This window comes from Parus major, chromosome 2, assembly GCF_001522545.3.
Source record: "Parus major isolate Abel chromosome 2, Parus_major1.1, whole genome shotgun sequence".
In the NCBI taxonomy this organism is placed as follows: domain Eukaryota; kingdom Metazoa; phylum Chordata; class Aves; order Passeriformes; family Paridae; genus Parus; species Parus major.
The window spans coordinates 46,769,138-46,787,625 of NC_031769.1; the positions used below are offsets into that span (position 1 = coordinate 46,769,138).

The 18,488-nt window shown below is 40.6% G+C and overlaps 1 protein-coding gene across 6 annotated transcripts in view; it reads right to left on the minus strand.

The window, feature by feature from the left end:
- Positions 1 to 856: 856 nt before the first annotated feature.
- Positions 857 to 18,488, minus strand: part of ELMO1 (engulfment and cell motility 1) — a 301,557-nt gene continuing 283,925 nt past the window's right edge. For 3 of the 6 annotated variants that reach the window (XM_015619184.3, XM_033511959.1, XM_015619190.2), the window contains 4 exons: positions 15,456 to 15,563; positions 11,833 to 11,915; positions 6,368 to 6,445; positions 857 to 2,193 (listed from right to left, as the gene is read on the minus strand). In XM_015619184.3, the coding sequence (XP_015474670.1) occupies positions 1,993 to 2,193; positions 6,368 to 6,445; positions 11,833 to 11,915; positions 15,456 to 15,563 (470 nt within the window). In that variant the 3' untranslated portion in view covers positions 857 to 1,992. The remainder of the gene's footprint in view (positions 2,194 to 6,367; positions 6,446 to 11,832; positions 11,916 to 15,455; positions 15,564 to 18,488) is intronic. The other 3 variants (XM_015619185.3, XM_019005769.2, XM_015619186.2) reach the window with 1 other exon arrangement.

An 18,488-nucleotide genomic window follows, 5' to 3' on the forward strand; every position in this document is an offset into this window, starting at 1 on the left:
TTTCTCAGGCCACACTTCACCATAACTTCTCCCTGCAGAGCTGAACTCAGTCTCTCTTATTAACTTACTTGGTCATCCATTACCACCAAAACCAACTTCTGTTACATTAAGGCATTCATAAAATACTGCAAACACAGCTTCAGGAGGGCACCTTTCTTAGGATTTTGATGCTGTCATTCATACAATGGTGTGAGGCAGGCAGGATGTTTTCCCCAGAGCCATCTGGATGGAACAAAGGTCACCTTAGTTGAGAACTTCTGACTGTCAGAACTGGAACCACCTTCTGGAGTTCTCACTAGCATGAGCTCTGATAAAACCCCTTCACTGTCTTTTTCAGCTGTGTCTGAGCAGGAGAGAAACTTGCACTGATAAGCATCTGTCTTTAGCATGTGCAGTGGGAGGGAAAGAGCTGGCAGGTTCCTCTAGACTCAGACTTTTGCAATTGAACTCAGTGAAATACCTAGAAAAACATGAGGATGAAAGGAATCCATCCTGCAAAGCTCAAACCTTCTTAACACCAATCTGCTGTAGCCATAAACATTCTCGATGGAGAAAATGGGAATACAGGAAAACAGTTGCACCAGCAAACACAGGAAAGGCAGCAGCCTTGAACTGACCGTGAGCACATCAGTATGCTGGGATTTTGGTTTTCACAAGGGCTCTTCTCACAGGAAGGCTCATGTAACCATGGCAATGGAGATCTCTGGATGCATTTCATCCTTTTGTTACCACTAGCAAACAAGTAAGTTAAATCAGAGGCAGATAAGAAAGGTCTTCTCATTCCTCTCTTTACCAAATAGTTCAGGATTGCTAGGAATCATAAGGAATAAAAGAGAAGTTCAGAAGAAAAACAAAGTTCCAAGAATCATCACAACTCAGATTTTTATTCAACAGTGAAGTTGAAGGGAATGGTGGTTCTTCCCTTCAGGGCAAATGTTCCTAATGGAAATTAAGTAAAAATATTGTTCCCCAAAAGTACTCACAATGAAATTAGTTTTCATTAAATATATTTGTTTGGCAAAATAAAATAAAAAAATTAGAACCCGTACAAAAAAAATCCCTTGCAAATTTCTAACACTGTAGCAATGACAACAATGTAAACCTGGATGCTTGGCAGTTGTAATTAATTTGTGAAAATTACTGTCGTACTTTGGACCAAGGAAATGAAAATCACTTCAAATAGCAACAAGCCAATTTCAGAGGCAACTGAGGCTTAGGGAATGCTACAGGAAATGGGACACACTAGTGGCTTCGTATACGGTTTGTGCGAGTGATCTGCTAGTGTGGGGCTATTGTAAGAGCTGGGAGGAAAAGAAGTTAAAAGCTGTTGCAGCATTGCAGCGTATGGTACAGCAAAAACCTGCAGACTTTCCATTCTGGGAGCCGATCAGTTGGGTGAAGGCTGGAGGCAGGAGTTGAGATGACGGTGGAGAGAATAATGACAGTGACGGATGGTGCAAGCACTGGGAAGCAGTTAACGAATTTCATCATCTCATTGGATTCGGTGGTGAGCAGGCTCTTGTGAGTGTCTGGGGAAATCTTCTGCTTACAGTAGCTGCTTGTGCTCCCTACCTCCCTCCTCCTTCCAGTTAAAGCCTCTGCCCTGCCAGGTGGGTTTCACAGGCATGCAGTTTGATAACAACGTCCTTTAGTTAAGAATGTCTATTCCAGTATTAAAAATGTAAAAAAAGTCCTCAGGAGGGTGCTTCTTAGTGGCAGTCTTTGCCTTAAGCAAGGCCAATGGCCCGCAATTACAAGTTAATTAAAGCAATGTGGATTTGGATGAGCAATGGGGAAGATGGGAAGGAATGGGGAAGGAAGGGATGCAGGGAACAGGGAGGAATGCAAGTGTTTCTACATCCCTCCCCAAAGCCAAAATCCAAGGTGCAAAAGTGGGTTTCTTTTTTTCCTCACACTCTTTTTTTTTTTTTTTTTTAATATCTCTCCAGTTATAATGTATTTCCAGTTTCAGAGCAAGTTTCAGTGACTGTCTCAGTTACAGTCATAAACAAAGTCGTAGTTGCTGGGCTCCTTTGGGATAGGTGGGGGAGCATCTGGGATCTGTATATTTTCCAAGTCAAGGAGGCGTAGCTTTATCTCCATGCTGAGCAGCGTGTCTAGGTCGTTCCGCGTTAGGTCACTCAACATATCCTTCCCAAGGAGGGCGTTCAAACCATCGGTCCATACACAGTACTGCACAGGAAAAGGATAAAAACTGTCATTAATAGACTTTCCATACACAAACTCCTTCTCTGGTCTGGTCCTCTACAGTTACTGCTCCCATGGGGACTTAAAAAGAGACATAAAATTAGGTTGATGCATTTTATCAGTTCATATCATGAAGAAGGCTTTCACTGAGCTGCTCAGAAAATGGAAAAAAAAAATCCATAAAATGGGAAGAAATTACAGTATTTATTTTGACAATTTGAAATCTCCTCCAAACTTCTTATTGAATGTTCTTCTGCAATTATTGGAGAAGGAAACAATAACTTAGGACAATAATCCTCTGGAGAAATCTCCTTCACTCCTCTCACTCTCCTTCCCCAGTGCCTATTAAAAAATCCTGATTATCTTACACTAACTAAACTTTTAATTCCAAGACAGTTAAATTAGGTGAACTAAATCCCAACCCCAAATCCTTCTTGACTCTTTGTATAAAAAATCCTGTACTGTTTTTATCATTGTTTGGTTTCCTATGCATGAAGTTGTTACAATTGATAGCCTCACATATCTATGCCTACTTTACCACTATTTTACACAAAATATTGTGAAAACTATATAGTTAATGCTATGTCCTTCATGAAAATTAAATGCCAAACTGCTTGGTTGTAATACTAAATGCTGCAAATGCTGAACTGGCCTCTAAAACCTTTTCCTTACTGTTCGCTTTTTCCTAACAGGAGATGCCATCTTTCTCAACAGCTGACAGCTTGTGATAAACGTGGGCTGAATAACCATTTAAAATCAGCAACAAATTCAAGGGAGATTGGTGATCTAGAGTCAACTTCTATTGAATAAGTCACTTTCATTTATTACTACAAGCCATTTATTCAACTATGAACAAAAGTACTCAAATGCTGTCATCTAAAAATAAAGATTTCAATCATGAACTTGTGTCCTAGTTTGTGAGAGAAAAATTAAATCAACTGTAACTGCATTTTTATCTTACAAATACTTCTGCTGGATTTCATGCCAAAAAAAAAGGTTTTTAAATTTAGCTGACCATTTTCTTCACCATGCCGCCGAGTTTAAAGATAGCCATGGTTGACTTCATCCCACAGCAGAAATGAGGATTATTTTTAAGGAAGAGAGAGAAGCCCCCTTCTTCATCCAGAAAAAGGGCATATTTCAAAAATAGAATGGGTTAGCACACTTCAGCATCTGAAGTGAAATCCAACCCACTTAAACCAGTAACAAAACAGTAGCAGAGGGAGCTTTTTCACCCAGGGTGTAGGCAAGCCAGGCCACAGCTTTAATATGAGATAGCTAAACAGAAGAGGCTTTAGAGTTCAGGTTGTCCTGCTGACAAGTGCTAAATAAACAACTTAGCCTGCCTATTCTAGGCTGTCAAAGTGCACCGCTGAAGACTTTAAGGCATGCAATTTTTTTGGAGTGTACGCAGAATATCAGGAAAAGAAAGATATTCTAGAAAAATAATTATATTTGAACAGACTGTAATCTTTTATGATTTACTTGAAATCTTTCTTTGGGAGAGTTTTCCCTGAATTCATTACAAAGAAAGGAGCAGAAAAGCAAAAGGCTCTGCTCAGGTTACAGGAGATCAGAGAATCTTTTCAACAGATGCAGCCCCTGACGTAAATCGTGCATCACCTGCGCAGTGAGTGCGGCCAGCTCTTCCTCTGGGGAGGAATCCCAGAGAGCCAGAAAGCAGAACTGCAATTCTCTCCTCTTCCAGATCTAACTCATTCAGGGCCCACAGAAACCAAATTCTGGCCACAATTCTGATGAGTGCAATGGCCTGGAAAAGGGGCTTCCTCTCTAATCTCCATATTGGCAAATGCACCTAATTAAACTCCTGCACATGTTGAGCAGAGAGACATCCTAATGAGATGGTGGAAAAACAGAGGCATTCATTCAGAAGCTTTTTTTCTTTTTTAATATGCAAAAGAGACTAAGAGCCACTGAAAAATTAATTTATGAGATTCATTTTCATAAAACTCCAATGAAACCTAATTATGGCCTCTCTCATCAGTTTCTCTGTCAAAAATCATGGATAAGATTAATCCACCTTTTTTGCTGTGTAGTTGAAACCGGTTATTAGTATTTAAATGAAAAACAAATACAATGGAGTGATCTCATAGTACTGAATCCCCTGGCTAGCAGTAAGCTCCAACAGATGGCTAAGGGAATTGACAAACTTAAGTGTGCTAGAATGGGGTCCAAATCTCAATGATTCTGGTTCAGTAATGAGATTTTATCAAAGAATTACCTTGGGAGATAAGAGCTGAAAATGTTTCACTGGCTTCATCCATTTGGATGCAGCCCCTGAGCAACCTGGTCTGAGCTCATTGCTGACCTGCTTTGAGCAGGAGGTTGGACTCGGGACACCTTCAAGGTTCCTTGCAGCCAGAATTATCCTATGAGCCTCGTTCAGTTTTTCTTTTTAGGACACACTCAACTCCCACGTTTCAACCTCACTCTACAATCACGAGGGCTGCACAAGTACTTAAAAAAAGCCCTGCAAGTCTGACCTGAAATTGTCACGTACCGACATCATTCCTGGTGCTTCACACAAAGCTTTCAGAATCTTGAGATGTCACCACCAAATCTCCCAAACTGACAATGCTGCTGAACTAGCACTTCTATCAAAAGGCACCCCAACTACTTTGCTGAAGAGTCACGGGCTTCACAACATGCTACTCGCCTTTCCATGGGGGTGCTTCCTCTGAACACTTGTACTTTCTACTTTAATCACAATTCAGTCTTCTGCAGGCCATGGAAAAATACAGAGGAAATGAGATGTCCTTTTAAAAACCTTCATTTGAGAACTGTCAAGTGGCAGCAGAGACTGTTGCCTCCGGCCATTTTTTTGAACATATTAATTTTGTTTCAAAGAAGCTGCACAATACCAAAAAGAGAAATGAAGATAAAAGGTGTGTTAACGCAATCATGAGCAATTGGGTTAGTGCATCTCACTGCTACTGCCTGTCAGTGGGATGCAGTAGCAGCTTTTGAACATTCGGACCATTAAAATGCACTTGTAGCTATAGGCTATACTTGAGATAGAGTGGCTGAAAAAATTGTTAGTTTTCATGACCATTTGCATTTCTGAGCTGAAACAGTCTAGAATTCAGTTTCTGGAGAGTTTATATCAGAAATCACTGAACCTATGTTCAGTTCAGAGGATGAAGACAACCATGTGCTGCTTAGAACTACAGCTCTAGTGGCACATTGTGCCTGGGATACTGCTGGTCCTTTCTCTTACTCAAAAACTGACCCACAAATACTTCTCTGGAATGAACATTCTTGAAAATAACACCAGTATTAATCCACAGAAAGACCCAACGGCATAACTGTATCTCCTCTCCTAAAATTAACATTTAGTTGAAGGTTTTAGTCCAGAACAACAAATGTTGAAGTAGCATAACTAATATACTTCACTTGTAAAATAATTTCATACACTTTTTAAATGCTACAGTATAATGCAGTTTAAATCTTCTGTAGTTCATCATTTTAGCCCAGTGTCCTGAACTGAGACCAAATGTGATACCTATAAAAAGTGTGCAAATGGAACACAACTCTTCTTGCTTTAGAAACAAGAAGGATTTTTTTAAAATGTAGTGTATTCTGCTAAATCTTTACTTGAAATTTTTTTGAGAAAAAAAATTGAGACCCAGTGATGGTATAACCACCCCTGATTGTGCTAGCATTGTCAAAATGAAATGAGGCTGGGAGTGATTCTTTGAAAGCTTGGCTGTACAAATTCTCACTGTTGAAAGTTCACACAGCAAAATTCTCTAGTGTCTAAAGTACAGCAGACCACAAGAAATCAGAAACGGTGAGAGAGATCTGCAGAACTTCAAGGTCTGCCCAAGCTCTCTTCTCTTTCTTATGGCTTATATTTCAGGACAGCTTCAAAATACTGGTCTGTAATTTGGAGCTTCATGTGCTCTGTGATGCAGGAATACAAAACATGTTTCTTCTGTGGCTCAGATACGCAAGAAAATTACAGAAGGTCTTGTTCCTATACTAATCCCTTGAATGTCAGTTTGAGACATGATGCTGATTTAGATGGACCTACACCCTGGGCCATGATGCCCATTCTTATGTTCTTACAAAGCCATCTGGTGCCTTAAAGCAACTAAGATAACTTCAAATAAATTTCTGTACTCTGAACATGACTTACCTCATGTTTGTCTGGAGCAATGAAATTCAACTGGCCGCTTGAGTCATACAATATCGAGAAAGCAAGCTCTAGCACCTCCTGGAACATTACAAAGAAACACCTATTAATGCTGCATGAGAGAGGCATTAATATATTCTGGTCTGTCTTTCTTTCTCATCCACTATTCCCCAAAACAAATTGAAAAGTAGTTTATGCTAGTCTCCTGTCTGGCCAAAGCTGCAACAGTACCAGCCCACTGCAAGAGACTGGCACAGCAAGAATACCAGCACAGTTGTTCAGTCAAAACAAACTCACCTAACTCAGTGCTTACTGTGGCCCACTGGGTCATGAATTACTTTAGCATTCAAGTTTAAATTTGAGATAGGCAATGGTGAGGACTGAAATCCTCACCATTATTAATATAATGAGTAATAGTACACTTGAAAGAAGCTCTTTATGAAGACTCAGTTTTTTCAATTTGTATAGATTAAACTCACAAAGTTCTGCAAGGTTTGACTCCTTGTGTTAAAAATCTTCTCAGGATTAATTAATATTAATTGTCAGGACAATTAATATTCTGGTATATACTTATGTTTTTTTCAGTGCTGGAAATATATTAAGTTATTCACTCTCAAGAGATTTCTGTAATTTTGTTTTCATCTGAACCAGAATCGCCAGCCTCAGTCAAGCCAAACTATGCTGCTTACTTGAAGACCCAAAGGAATTTTGGAAAAGGAAAAAGCAATCTTTTTTTCCCCAAATCACTGAAGCTGGAACTGTAAAAGGTACCTAGGAGAATACATAAAATGCTGACCTTCCCTAAAAGTCACCTGGACTTGAATTCCCATGGAAAAACCCAGGCAATCTGAATAAATAATGATCTTTCAGTGGCCAGTAGTGATCATGTAAAGATGTTGTCTTATCTGTTGCCATATTATGGTTTCTGCCTGCATCACTACAAGTGCCTTTACAAGGATCTCACAATCTGTAAGGTCAGTGGTGTGGATATATTAACTATGGAAAAGGGACCGAGCTACATAGCAGAATGCTGACTTGTAACTATGACCTGTATCACATGTCCTGTTATTTTTGCCTTGTGGCTTTCTCAGCCCTGTCATACTCACAGCTTTTGTTGACTCTCAGCTGACAGCAGTCCCTGCACTGCCAGAGGTGAAAGGAGAACAGCTTCCTAAATTTGCAACACCAAGTTTTAAAATGGAAGAATTGACTGTGGGGACTGCAGCATAAACATTGTTCCAAATTTCTACCCCCAAACTCCTGGTCTGAGACAGACATAGATATTTGGATTTCTGTAAGGGCTTTTTTGGTTTTGAAGTTGTATGATTAAGAGCAGAGTCTGAACCATAAAACTTCCAATCCTTAGGGATAATTTTGGATAATAAGATATCAGGCTTCTCATGGGAAGTGTTCTTGTTTTCCTTGAGTTTAGTTACTAGGTTCAACTTGATGTATTGCCAAGGCTACAGGAGACAAAGCTGTGTTAAATCCTCGTTGTGTTAAATCTCCATGGAGGCTGCAAGTGCAAACAGTGCTGGTCCACTCAGCAAACCAGTGGCTCAGGGCTCACATGGCCTCTCTGTGTTGTAGGCATGTCTCTCAGCCACACCTTGTTAAGAGTGATGTCCCTCATTACAGAAACAAATCTGCCTCTGCCCACATGAACCTGGCATTATCGCCTCAGTGTTAAAAATTACTGACAGAATATGCCAAGAAATGCCACTGAGATTGTAGCTCTGGAAAAAGGGCTTGTACTCTTATTCTGTGATGTTCCTGAATCTCATGAAGGTCAACAATCCCACAGGCCTGACCCCTTTAATTTTTCCTTTCAGAAACTCCAACAAACATAACTTCTTCACCTCAAAGAGAGAAAAAGGAGGGAAAAGAAGAAGAGAAGAGGAATGTGTGAGGATGTCTAGAGTTTGGTCATTTCCAGTCAGACAGAGAATGAGAAAGAACTACATTAAGGGCACCAAGCTTCTCTTTCTGGGGTGAAATGTTACTTTGGCAGTCCTGGATATAGCTCAGCTTCTTTGCTGGCTGCCCTGGACTGTAAAGGCTTGGGAATTGCAACTTCCAGGTGCCAGCATCTCTGTTGCTTTATGCACAGCAAACTGTCAAGGAAAATGGAAGCCAAAGGAGCTGGAGTTGCCATCTGGCCCTCCACACTGACTGTGGTCTCAGTAGCTGAGCTGGCTGACTTGTCAGGGACCCCCACCTGGTTTTGTTACAGTCCCATCAATGACAAGGAGGAGCTGGCAATTCTTAAAGAAGAACTGGACAGTCTTTATTGCTCTCTGTAGTTTTCTCTGTTCTACTTCTCAAACTTTCTCACAGTAATTTTTCATTCAAGCCTTTTCCACTTGTTACTCTATCCTTCTGGTCTTTTTTATCTCACATTCCCTCCAACCTGCTCCTTCCTTTTTTTGTTTTGCTTTCTTTCTCCTGCACCTCAAGCTGCTGAACCCGCTCCCTTGGCACTCCTAGCTCCTTCCATGTGTCAGACCTCTGCCCTTCCCCAGACCTTGCTCAAAAGTAAGAGCGTGGGGACCCACAGTGTGCCTCTCTTCTGAGCTGTGCTGAAAACAGAACAAGAGACTCTGCAACAGCAGGCCAATACTTCCCACTCCTGGGATTCAGCTCTCTGGGGGAAGCTGTTGTAGGTGGTATGAAGGGAAGGCTGCTCTGCCATGCCCAGAGCTGCCCTTTCCCCCAGCCTCTACGGGTCCCCAACACAGGCCAGAAGCCATGAACAGGCATTTGGGGTGCCTATGGAAAGTGATCCCATGCAGCTGGAATGACCTCACCACTTTCTGCCTGCTCTGTCTTCAACACCCTCAAAACACCCATGTCTTTACTGAAGGCCTTGCCATGTTGAGTTTGCTTGCCAGAGTGAGAAGATCTGCCCCAAAGAACTATCTAGACAGGCAGCAGCAGGGAACTTGTTCAACAAAGGGAGAGGGAGAGGGGAGAGAGAAAAGAGGTGCTTCATTCATCAGGGATGTGAGCAGAACCATTTCAGCTGACTAAAAAGGCACAAAGCCTGAAACCTCCCACATCAGCAGATAAAGGGTGTTAAGAGAGCACTTCAAAATATCTGGCCCTGTTTTTTTTTCTAATTCTTCTGTCATGCTTTATTTTGAAGGCTGCAAAATCTGACATTTCATTTCCTTGAAAATCATTGGTATTACATGGGAGTCAGAAATAAGGATTTAGAAATTAAACCTAATTTAAAAATACAAGCAAGATGAAAAATAATGGATTCAGATCTGGTCCCACTACATTGTTCCAGTTTCATATGCATGCAAATTCCAATTCAGTTTAACTCTTATTTCTTTTTAAATTATCCTGCTGAAAGAACAATGGCCATGTGGAAACCTTGTTATGGACATTTTGCCAATTCCAGCTATGCTCATTCTGCCATTCAATTTTCTTTTCTGCCAATGAACAAAATTGAGGTGGATATTATATATGTACAAAGAAAGCACAAAATGAAAAGGCCTCTTAAAAATATATCACTGATTGTGAAATTCCAGAAAGTGAAAGGTTTACAATACAGCAAATTCAGCTGAATTGCATTCTGCGTCTACCTTTTTATAAATTTTAGTTGCATGATCCATATATAACTGGATATGCTGCAAACAACATGTTATTCCCATGTCAGTTAAATAGTTGCAGTAGTGTGCCTGACAGTTTGATTGGGATGACAGGCTAATTCAAAAGTCCTGTGCTTCTCAGGGAAAGAAATGAGGAATTGAGGAAATAAAAAAACACAAACACACTGAAAACCCCAAACCCCATCAAAACCCCTGCATCACATCAGAAGCAGTAAAACTATCAAAATTTCCATGTCTGGGTCACAAATAAAACACTCAAGCCAAGGATAGAGCCATGCTACCTATGAATTCCTGATTTTCACATTCTCAGACAGAAATTTTATACCAGTCCAAAACAATTTTACCTAAGGAAATGAGGCAATGCTGAGAGCTGAGGACAAACTGATCTGCAGCATTCCTCTTTAGCATTAAATACTATCTAGACATTACTGCTCCATAACGATGACACATTTCCATCACTGCCACCCACTGCTTTCCCTCTTTCCCTTTTGTGTGGACATATGAGTGCTAAGACAAGGAAGAACTAAAAATATTTCATATGCATCATATAAATGTCCCAGCCAAATGTGTTGACGGTTCAGCTGTAACATGACGTAGGAGTTGCATGTAATCTATTGTACTCCTGTGTTTGTGCCCTGATTCAGAAAAGCAACAAAGAAAAACACTCCTGGGAATTTTTTTTTTCCTCACTTGACATGACTTTTTCCTTTCCTACCATGTAAAGCCAATGCTGAAAGGAGAGCAACTTCTCTGTAAGAACACAAATGCAAAAAATACTCAGGATGCTTTGCCTATTTGTGCACCATTAAGGAAAGAGAAGTTGCAGCTGTGAAGGTTGTTGATGTAGCTTTGACAGTGCCTTCTCAATTTTTGTGGCTTCCATTAGAACTGCTTTTTCTAATTTTACCTAAAGTGTTGAAGCAGGAACACCTCACTATACTGCCCATCAAAATCTCCTTCTGGTCTGACCCAAAATTCCTCAGTTTCAGGTAATAAGAAATTCTGATTCAAAAGCTTTGATCTGGCTCCCAGCCCTCTCTCAGTGTTGTTCTAGGTCAGACTGAACATCATTAGCCTCATTGCTTCTTGTAAGGTGAGAGACACAACCTGATAGAAAATTTATTAACATACCTTATTGAATATGGCATTCACCACTAATGATGCCAGATGTTGCTAGTAACTCCATTTCTTCTTGATGTGGTGACAATTCTTACTAACAGAAGCTCTGCAAGATTCTAGCCCTGCACAATTTTAGTACTACTGTCAGCTTACAGTTCTTGCTATGAAACTCTGAAAGGTATTATAAATCTAATTTAAGCTGAATATTGTCTCCTACACATTTTTTTCCCAAATTAACTGCTGAGCATGTCCTTATACGCCTCCTTAATTGCCCAGGATGTACCTTACAGCCTTTTGTTGGCAATTGTTTTTCTACCTGACTGGACCTGCAGGAATCAGCTGGACATTAACTGCAATTTTGGCATGTGTTCCCTGAATGTGGGTTCATCAGAGAACACAGCTGGGACAAACTAGTTATTTATCAGAGACAATACAGGAGTAAGCAACAACAGACATTGCAGCTTTGCTTTGGAGATAGAAAACATCACTACTAAGGACTATTCCAGTTGTGCCCTGGGTGTATCACTATGGACATCTGCCATGAAATATGAGTAAAGAAAGCTAAACTGTCCCAATAACTTAACTCAAATGGTCTGAGGTAGAAACAAAGGGTGTACATACATGGAAATGTTGCAGCTGGAATGAAAAATACCTGTGTTACTTCAGGGAAGGTCAAGTTGACAAGCTTTGTATTCTGCACAGTATGTGTTAATAACAATTTGAGAGCCATACCTTGTTTTGTTTAAGAGCTCCTTTCTCTTTCATGTGTGGGCAGTCCTTCCCAGTCACAACAGCTTTTATATCTGCCACTGGCACTGCATTAAAAAGAAAGAAAATCAAACCCCAGAAAATTAGTTAGAAGCAAGGTATGTAAAACTACAGAGTCTGAAAAGACCCAAGACTAATGTGTTAAAATTACCATGTCCTTTGCCATTTCCAGCCTTTTGTAAGAAAGAAAACTGGAAGAAAACAACTAACACAGGAACCAATGAGTCTTGACAAAATCTCAGGCATCTGGATAAAAGTCTGAAAATGCTTTTTCTTAGCTATTTAGACTGCCTTGGGTAAGAGTGTCTCATATAAATGTGTACCTGTGTCTGGACAGTATGTGTACTCATGGATCTCAAAATCATATAGTTTTCTTCCTTGTTAATGTTGCTCTTTCCTAGGCATCCAGGTAAAGTTCTCTGCTGGAGAGAGGATGCTGAGAAAGTTGGACCCCTCACTCAGCATTGTCTTCCTTCTTTTAAAAGCCTGTAGGAATTTTTTAAAAATAGTTTTCTATTTCACTCCCATCAGCAGTTTAGTTGCTTTCTGGTACTAGCAGGAATAAGGAATACTAAGGCTTATAATGAGTCATTCCAATTGCTTTAAAATGTGAAGTGATCAGAAATGACTGGGGGGAAGAGAAAGGTAAGAAAAAGTATTGGAATCTTCTGCCACTCAGAGTCACAGAGTGAGGTCACTAAAGCATAAAGATAAATTTCTCTGAGTTTCAAGCGGAAGTCAATTTTCCAAAGGTAATTACATTATGGAGAATCTATATGCTCTACAATACAATATGGTCCCTGAGTGACAGTTTCTACAATCTATAAATAATCCATTATCCTTGTGGCTGCAGAAAAGTATCTTATATATAGAACAGGACAGTAACATGAAAACCTGTTACTGCCAAGTTCTTTAAAAACTCTAATGGAAATAGTGAAGGGGAGAAATGCATTTACCCTTCTACTGGGCACAGCAGCACTATATATTTTATGACAGATTACCTCAGCACTACAGCCAAATGGTTGGTATGGGATGTAAAAGACATTCTTAAAGTATTTGCTTTGCATGGAAGACTGAAAAGAAAGGAAATAATGTCAAATTCACTAGACTCTTCACTACTCAACTTCTGCCTTTAGTCTCAGAATTTTATGCTGTGGGCCTGCTGACTCTTTATGCCTCTGACAGTCCTGTTTTGAAGGAGACATACTGTTTTTCAGAGGAAGGAATGAGCTAGGAAAAACTGTGAAATTAAGGAGATGTTTAAGTGCAACTATGGTAGAAAGGTCTTCTTAAGAAAAAAGAGTTCCTGCCATTTTTTGAAGGGGCCCAGAAAAAACAATTTCTCTGTTTGCATAAGATAAGGTTTTCTGAGGTCAGATCTCTCAACTGAGAAGGCTTTTCTTCAGGTTTGAAGAACACACACACTTGATCTGTGTGATCTGGAATGCAGCTATAGCGGGAGATCACAGACTGATGTGACATCCTAATCTTTATTTATTTGGAACTTGGCTTATGCCTTGCTTTAGAAAAATAGAATCAAAGACTTCAGGAGGTATCAGAAGTTGACTACAAGATGCTGGAGGGTGTGAGCACAGTTGTGATGTGCACACACAAGGATAAAGCCTTGAGAAAGAGGGCAGCTGTTTTCTGTCCCAGCTGGAGTCTTCATGGCTGGTTAATTCTGCCAGCCTGAAGAGAGGGGTGACATTCACAGAAGTGAAAAGGTTAAAAACTCACACATTTATGTTTGAGGATGGAGACTAATTATTCAGGCTTGGCAAGGAGTGCACTAAATGCTTGATGCTGATTCTCTTAGTTCTGTTTTCTTACCCACCTCTTCTAATTTTTTTGACCTGGCTCCAAATGCTGAGAAGTTGATCATCATATTCAAACTTTAAGAATTCAAAGATCAATAATCTGTCCAGAGAAAACCAGTATATTTATGAAAATTATTCTGTAAAATGCCCAAGCCAGTTTGGTCTGATATGTTTCCAACAATAGTGCCACTTTATAATCTTGTGACTTGCAATAGTCTCAATTTTGTTTAGTGAAAATCCATCTGATGTGGGTAGCACTACGGTAAATCTTGTATCATTCATAGCCTGAAAACCTGAGATACTGATGAAATAACCACCTCTTTCTGAAACTGCATTGGTATCTGCTCTGCCAGCAGCCATGCTGAGGGAACCCTGTTGGTCTGGCCCAATGGTTTCTAAAGCAGGAGCCTTCTGCCCCTGTGGGGTCCTGACATCCCTGAGTAGGCTCAGGAGCCTATGGAAAATGCAAGTGCCAGATGAAGCTCACAGCCAGGGTCAGGGGTTTGTGTGTGGAAGCATGCTCCAAGCAAACAAATCTGGGAACTGCTGGTCTTGTAACTGTGCCTGCAGTTCAAGTGTGACTTTCATTCTTCTGTCACTCTGACACTACTGTAACATTCTATGGCTATTTCTCTAAGCCTTGTCCACAAGAACAGTCTCTTTCTGTGCCAATGCAGCAATGTGAAGCCCTGTCCTACATTCTGCCAAGACTGCAGTGAGACTGTGGAACATCCTTGAGGCAATCTGTAAGGCAAGGAAAGCAAGAGTATGTGACTGCAAACTGTCAGGGCTCCAGCATCACACAGGCTTTTCTTCTTCTTTCCCTCTCAGACTGCATTTGGGAGCACCTGGACAGTTAAAAAGGTGCTGCCTGGAGACTGGTTAGGAGAGGAAATTTCACATCATTCCCCAGTTTTCAGGCTGGAAAAATTTCAAATTTCTTAAAAATCAGTCTTTCTGCCATTCCATGAAAGAAGTGAAACTACCAACTGAAATAACCATTTAAGTGTGTCTAATTTGATAGTGCCAAGGATTTTCAGTAAGGAACAAAAAGAAATTACTCCTTATTCAATGCTGGATTTCTTGAAGTCACTTACCGGTGACAGAACTATGCTCATTATTTCCACTATCATAAAAAGGCTTCCCTGGATTACAGGTTAAGCCCCTACAGGTTGAAGTACAAAGGAGAAATCACTAGAGTATGATGGTTCTGAAGCTCCAAAATTACTTTTAACCATAAGAAAAATCCCAATAAATCCCTTGGTAGGAGCTGCCACACAGACATGTCCTCTCCCAGTTGGCTACACAGAAACACTGAGGTCCTCTCAATGCTGTTCACAGTGACCTGTCACCTTTGAGTCCAGTCCTCACAATAACAAAAAGGACCTCTTGCCACATGTTCCTCCTCCAGACACTAGAGACTGCCTGTTTCCATGGACAGGCAGTGCTTCTGAAAATCCCCAATTATTTTTATTTGACATCAGCAGTTAGATGAGCAATGAAAATAAACTGCTTTCCTCCCTAGGAAAGACATGATGTTTCCAAGATGAATGAAATTATAAACTCATTGAAACGCTTAATGCAGTCCCCACACACACTTGCCAAACCCAGGAGAGCGGTGTTTGAATGCAGGAGGAAATGTCCCCTGCTCTTTATCTTCATCAACAGAGCTGTTCATAATGTCCCATGTGAAGAGAAACCTACTACAAGTTATAAAGAAAAACTAGCATCAAAGAAGCAGAAGTGACACAATCATTGTGCATGACTTACATTTATCTTGCAAGGAATCATGAGGGACTTCTCCCTGTGGACTTTCTTCCAAGTCTCCGTAGTGCAAGACCTTGTGATTAGGTGAAAGTCGACAATACCAAAATTTGTCTGTTGAAATAAACACATTAAGCAAGGTCACTGACATGTCTTCATTAGCCTTACCAGCAGCAGAGGAGAAAGCCTACTCAAGCAATATGCTACAGGGAAAGATGTCTTTCCTTTCAGAAGAAACCTGTGGGGTATATATAAGAAGGGTAGGGACTTTGCTCAGTAATTTTTCTTGATTAAATGAAGCTGGCATTAATCCACAGGGGTTTTGTTATTGACATAGTCATTTGCTCAAAAGACCAAAATACTAGTGAGAAAAAATGCACTTACCAATTTTACCAGATATTATAAACTCTCATGGCAAGAAGACTGGCAAAGTAACTACTGTGAGTGGATAACTTTAATTTACCCATAAAAGATTCATTTTTAGCACCAACTATGTGAAAATCAAGCCCTACCAGCTGTCTTGTGTGGGACACCCAAAAACTGATAAATTTGAAATATCCCATACTTTATGAAAATTATGACTCATGTCTTTTTTTATAGACATAGGAGAACACCCCCATATTTGTGGAGAGACTGGACCTAATAAACATGCAGGAACTTAAAAAGCAGACATTAAGTCTCTTGTCCTGCAGATAACTCAGTGCTTTGCATGGTCACAAATATATGTGTGACCATGCAGTTCACACCCTGGTTTGCATTTTTGTCCCTCCTAAGAGATGTACATTTACATCTCCTGAAAACTCGTGCTTTGCAGGACACAGTTCCCCCTAACAACACTGGTTAAAATCTGCTCCTGAGAAGAACATCACCTTTGCAGAGTCAGGCCACCACGCTGCCTAACGTGCAAGGACGGTGCTTGCCAATTCCCTTTCTGAAATGGCAAGAAAGAGGTAACCCTTCCTCGTCAGAACACGTTCTATTTAATAAGAAGGTCACATACTGTTGGCTGTCAGAAATACAATCTTGTTACATCCAAACTAAATCTCCAACAGCTCAGAGCAAGGCTGGATGTTAAAATGCCAGTGGAGGGGGCAGAGGGCTTCCCTGGCTCTGTGCTTTCCTCGTAGTGGCAGTGCTGATGCTGTGCCAAGCAGCAGCCTGAGGGGCAATTTAGGGGAAACGTTAGCACTGACACAGCCCCGCGGCTCTGCAGTCGCTGGGAGACTCAGTTTGGATAAAACATTGCAGGAGCTGTAGAACCAGCATATGTGAGCTCATGTGGGGTGTTAGCAGAGGAAGGGCTTCTTGGCTCTCTGAGTAAAAGTGGCTTCATGGACCCAGCTGCTTCCTGAAGGACACTTCAGGGCCCTGGCCAGTCATTTAAAATACAGTGCAGTAAAACAAGGCAATTGAATGGCAAAAATGGACTTTCACACGCCCTTTTAAATTTCTTTGTCACAGTGGGTAAAAAGGTTTGGGGGAAAAGCCCTACACACTTCAAACTACTTTCTGCGTGTGCAGTGCTTTCTACAGAAAGGTTACAAAAACCTTACAAACCTCTGGCAAAGGCTCAAAATGGCCATGGGAGAGGTTCTGGTTATCAACATCAGAGGCAGGCACAACACTGAAAGATTTATGGTAGAGAGCCTGAGATTATGCTCCTGTGATGCATACAAGCAGAGCTGCTGAAATAGGAGCATCCCTGGACTGTAAGCAGAACATACAGTGTGGCACAGTATGGGATTGAGAAGAAGACCCCACTTGCAAAACTTCTGCAAGTAGGAGCAGGTAGGAGCCCTCATTCAGTAGACTCTCTCTCATCTGAAGAGCATGCACACAAGCAACTCGTTAGGCAGTTTGCGTATCTCAGAAGGATGTGTGCGAAAATTTTCTAGATTCATACCTTTTACAGGGAACTGTACCAGAACCATAGCAAAGCCTGATGCTTAAGGAATATACCCCATTGAATGGGATGGTTGACCATTATGCCCAAAGAAAAGCCTACAGTAACTGCAGCAGGAGGCTTTCACACCTAGCTTTAACTGCAATCTCATTGTTTATTGGGCTGTACAAAGTAATACAACTTTCCAACTCTAAAATTAAAACAGTAATTTTTTCTTAATAAAAACTGAAGTGGTTTCATTACTTTCTCAGTGATCTGGACAAATATATGTTCTAACTGAAAAAAAAAATAAAATTATGTATTCCTTTCAATTTCTCACACATGGGGTTTGGTGTTAGCAAGGGTTTGGCTCTTTTATCTCCTAGGGGTTAGCATTTTGGTAACCTTGGTTCTATCAGTGCCACGCTTCAATAAAATGAAAATATCTTATTTTGTTTTGGGAAGGGGTGGCTTAATGGGAAGAAACCCAAACTCTGAATATTTGAGGAGCCTTTTTTGGCAATTCCCCATAACACAAGGTTAATTAAAAACTAATGGCCACTGACTGTAGCTTGAAACATGTCCAGCACAGCTCTCCAATGGGCTCACTAATAACTCTGCTCTGCCACAGCCTTGCTGTCAAGGGGAAAGCCCTTAAATGAAAGCTACAAATGGAACTAACGAGGTTTCCTCAGCCACAGCCACTAAATGAGTGCACCAGCCAGGCTGAGGAGAGTTGATAGCATGTTGCTAGGAGAAGGGGCCCTGGTTTCTACAGCCACCTCAGCCTTACCCATTCTGGTTTTCACTTCAGCTGTACATGATGCTACAAAGAGTGTATCAGAAAATATCCCACTCACATGAGATTTCAGTGCCTTGGAGGGGAACAGCTTGAAACTGGATGCAGCTATTTTACTGTAGTGCAAGTGCTGAACACAATTATATTGGAAAAGTAGTGTATAGAATAATGCTGCAGTCAAAACAAAAATTATATGAAATTGCTTCCACCATGAAAAAGGGTGAAGAAATCTTAATTGTAAAACAGTGCATGGGAAGTGGCCAGCACTTAATTTGCATTCTAAATTGATAAATAAATAAAAAAATAAGCAGAAGAAAAAGGTCTCTTCTACTATGACTCGAAATAGTGTTTGCAAAAC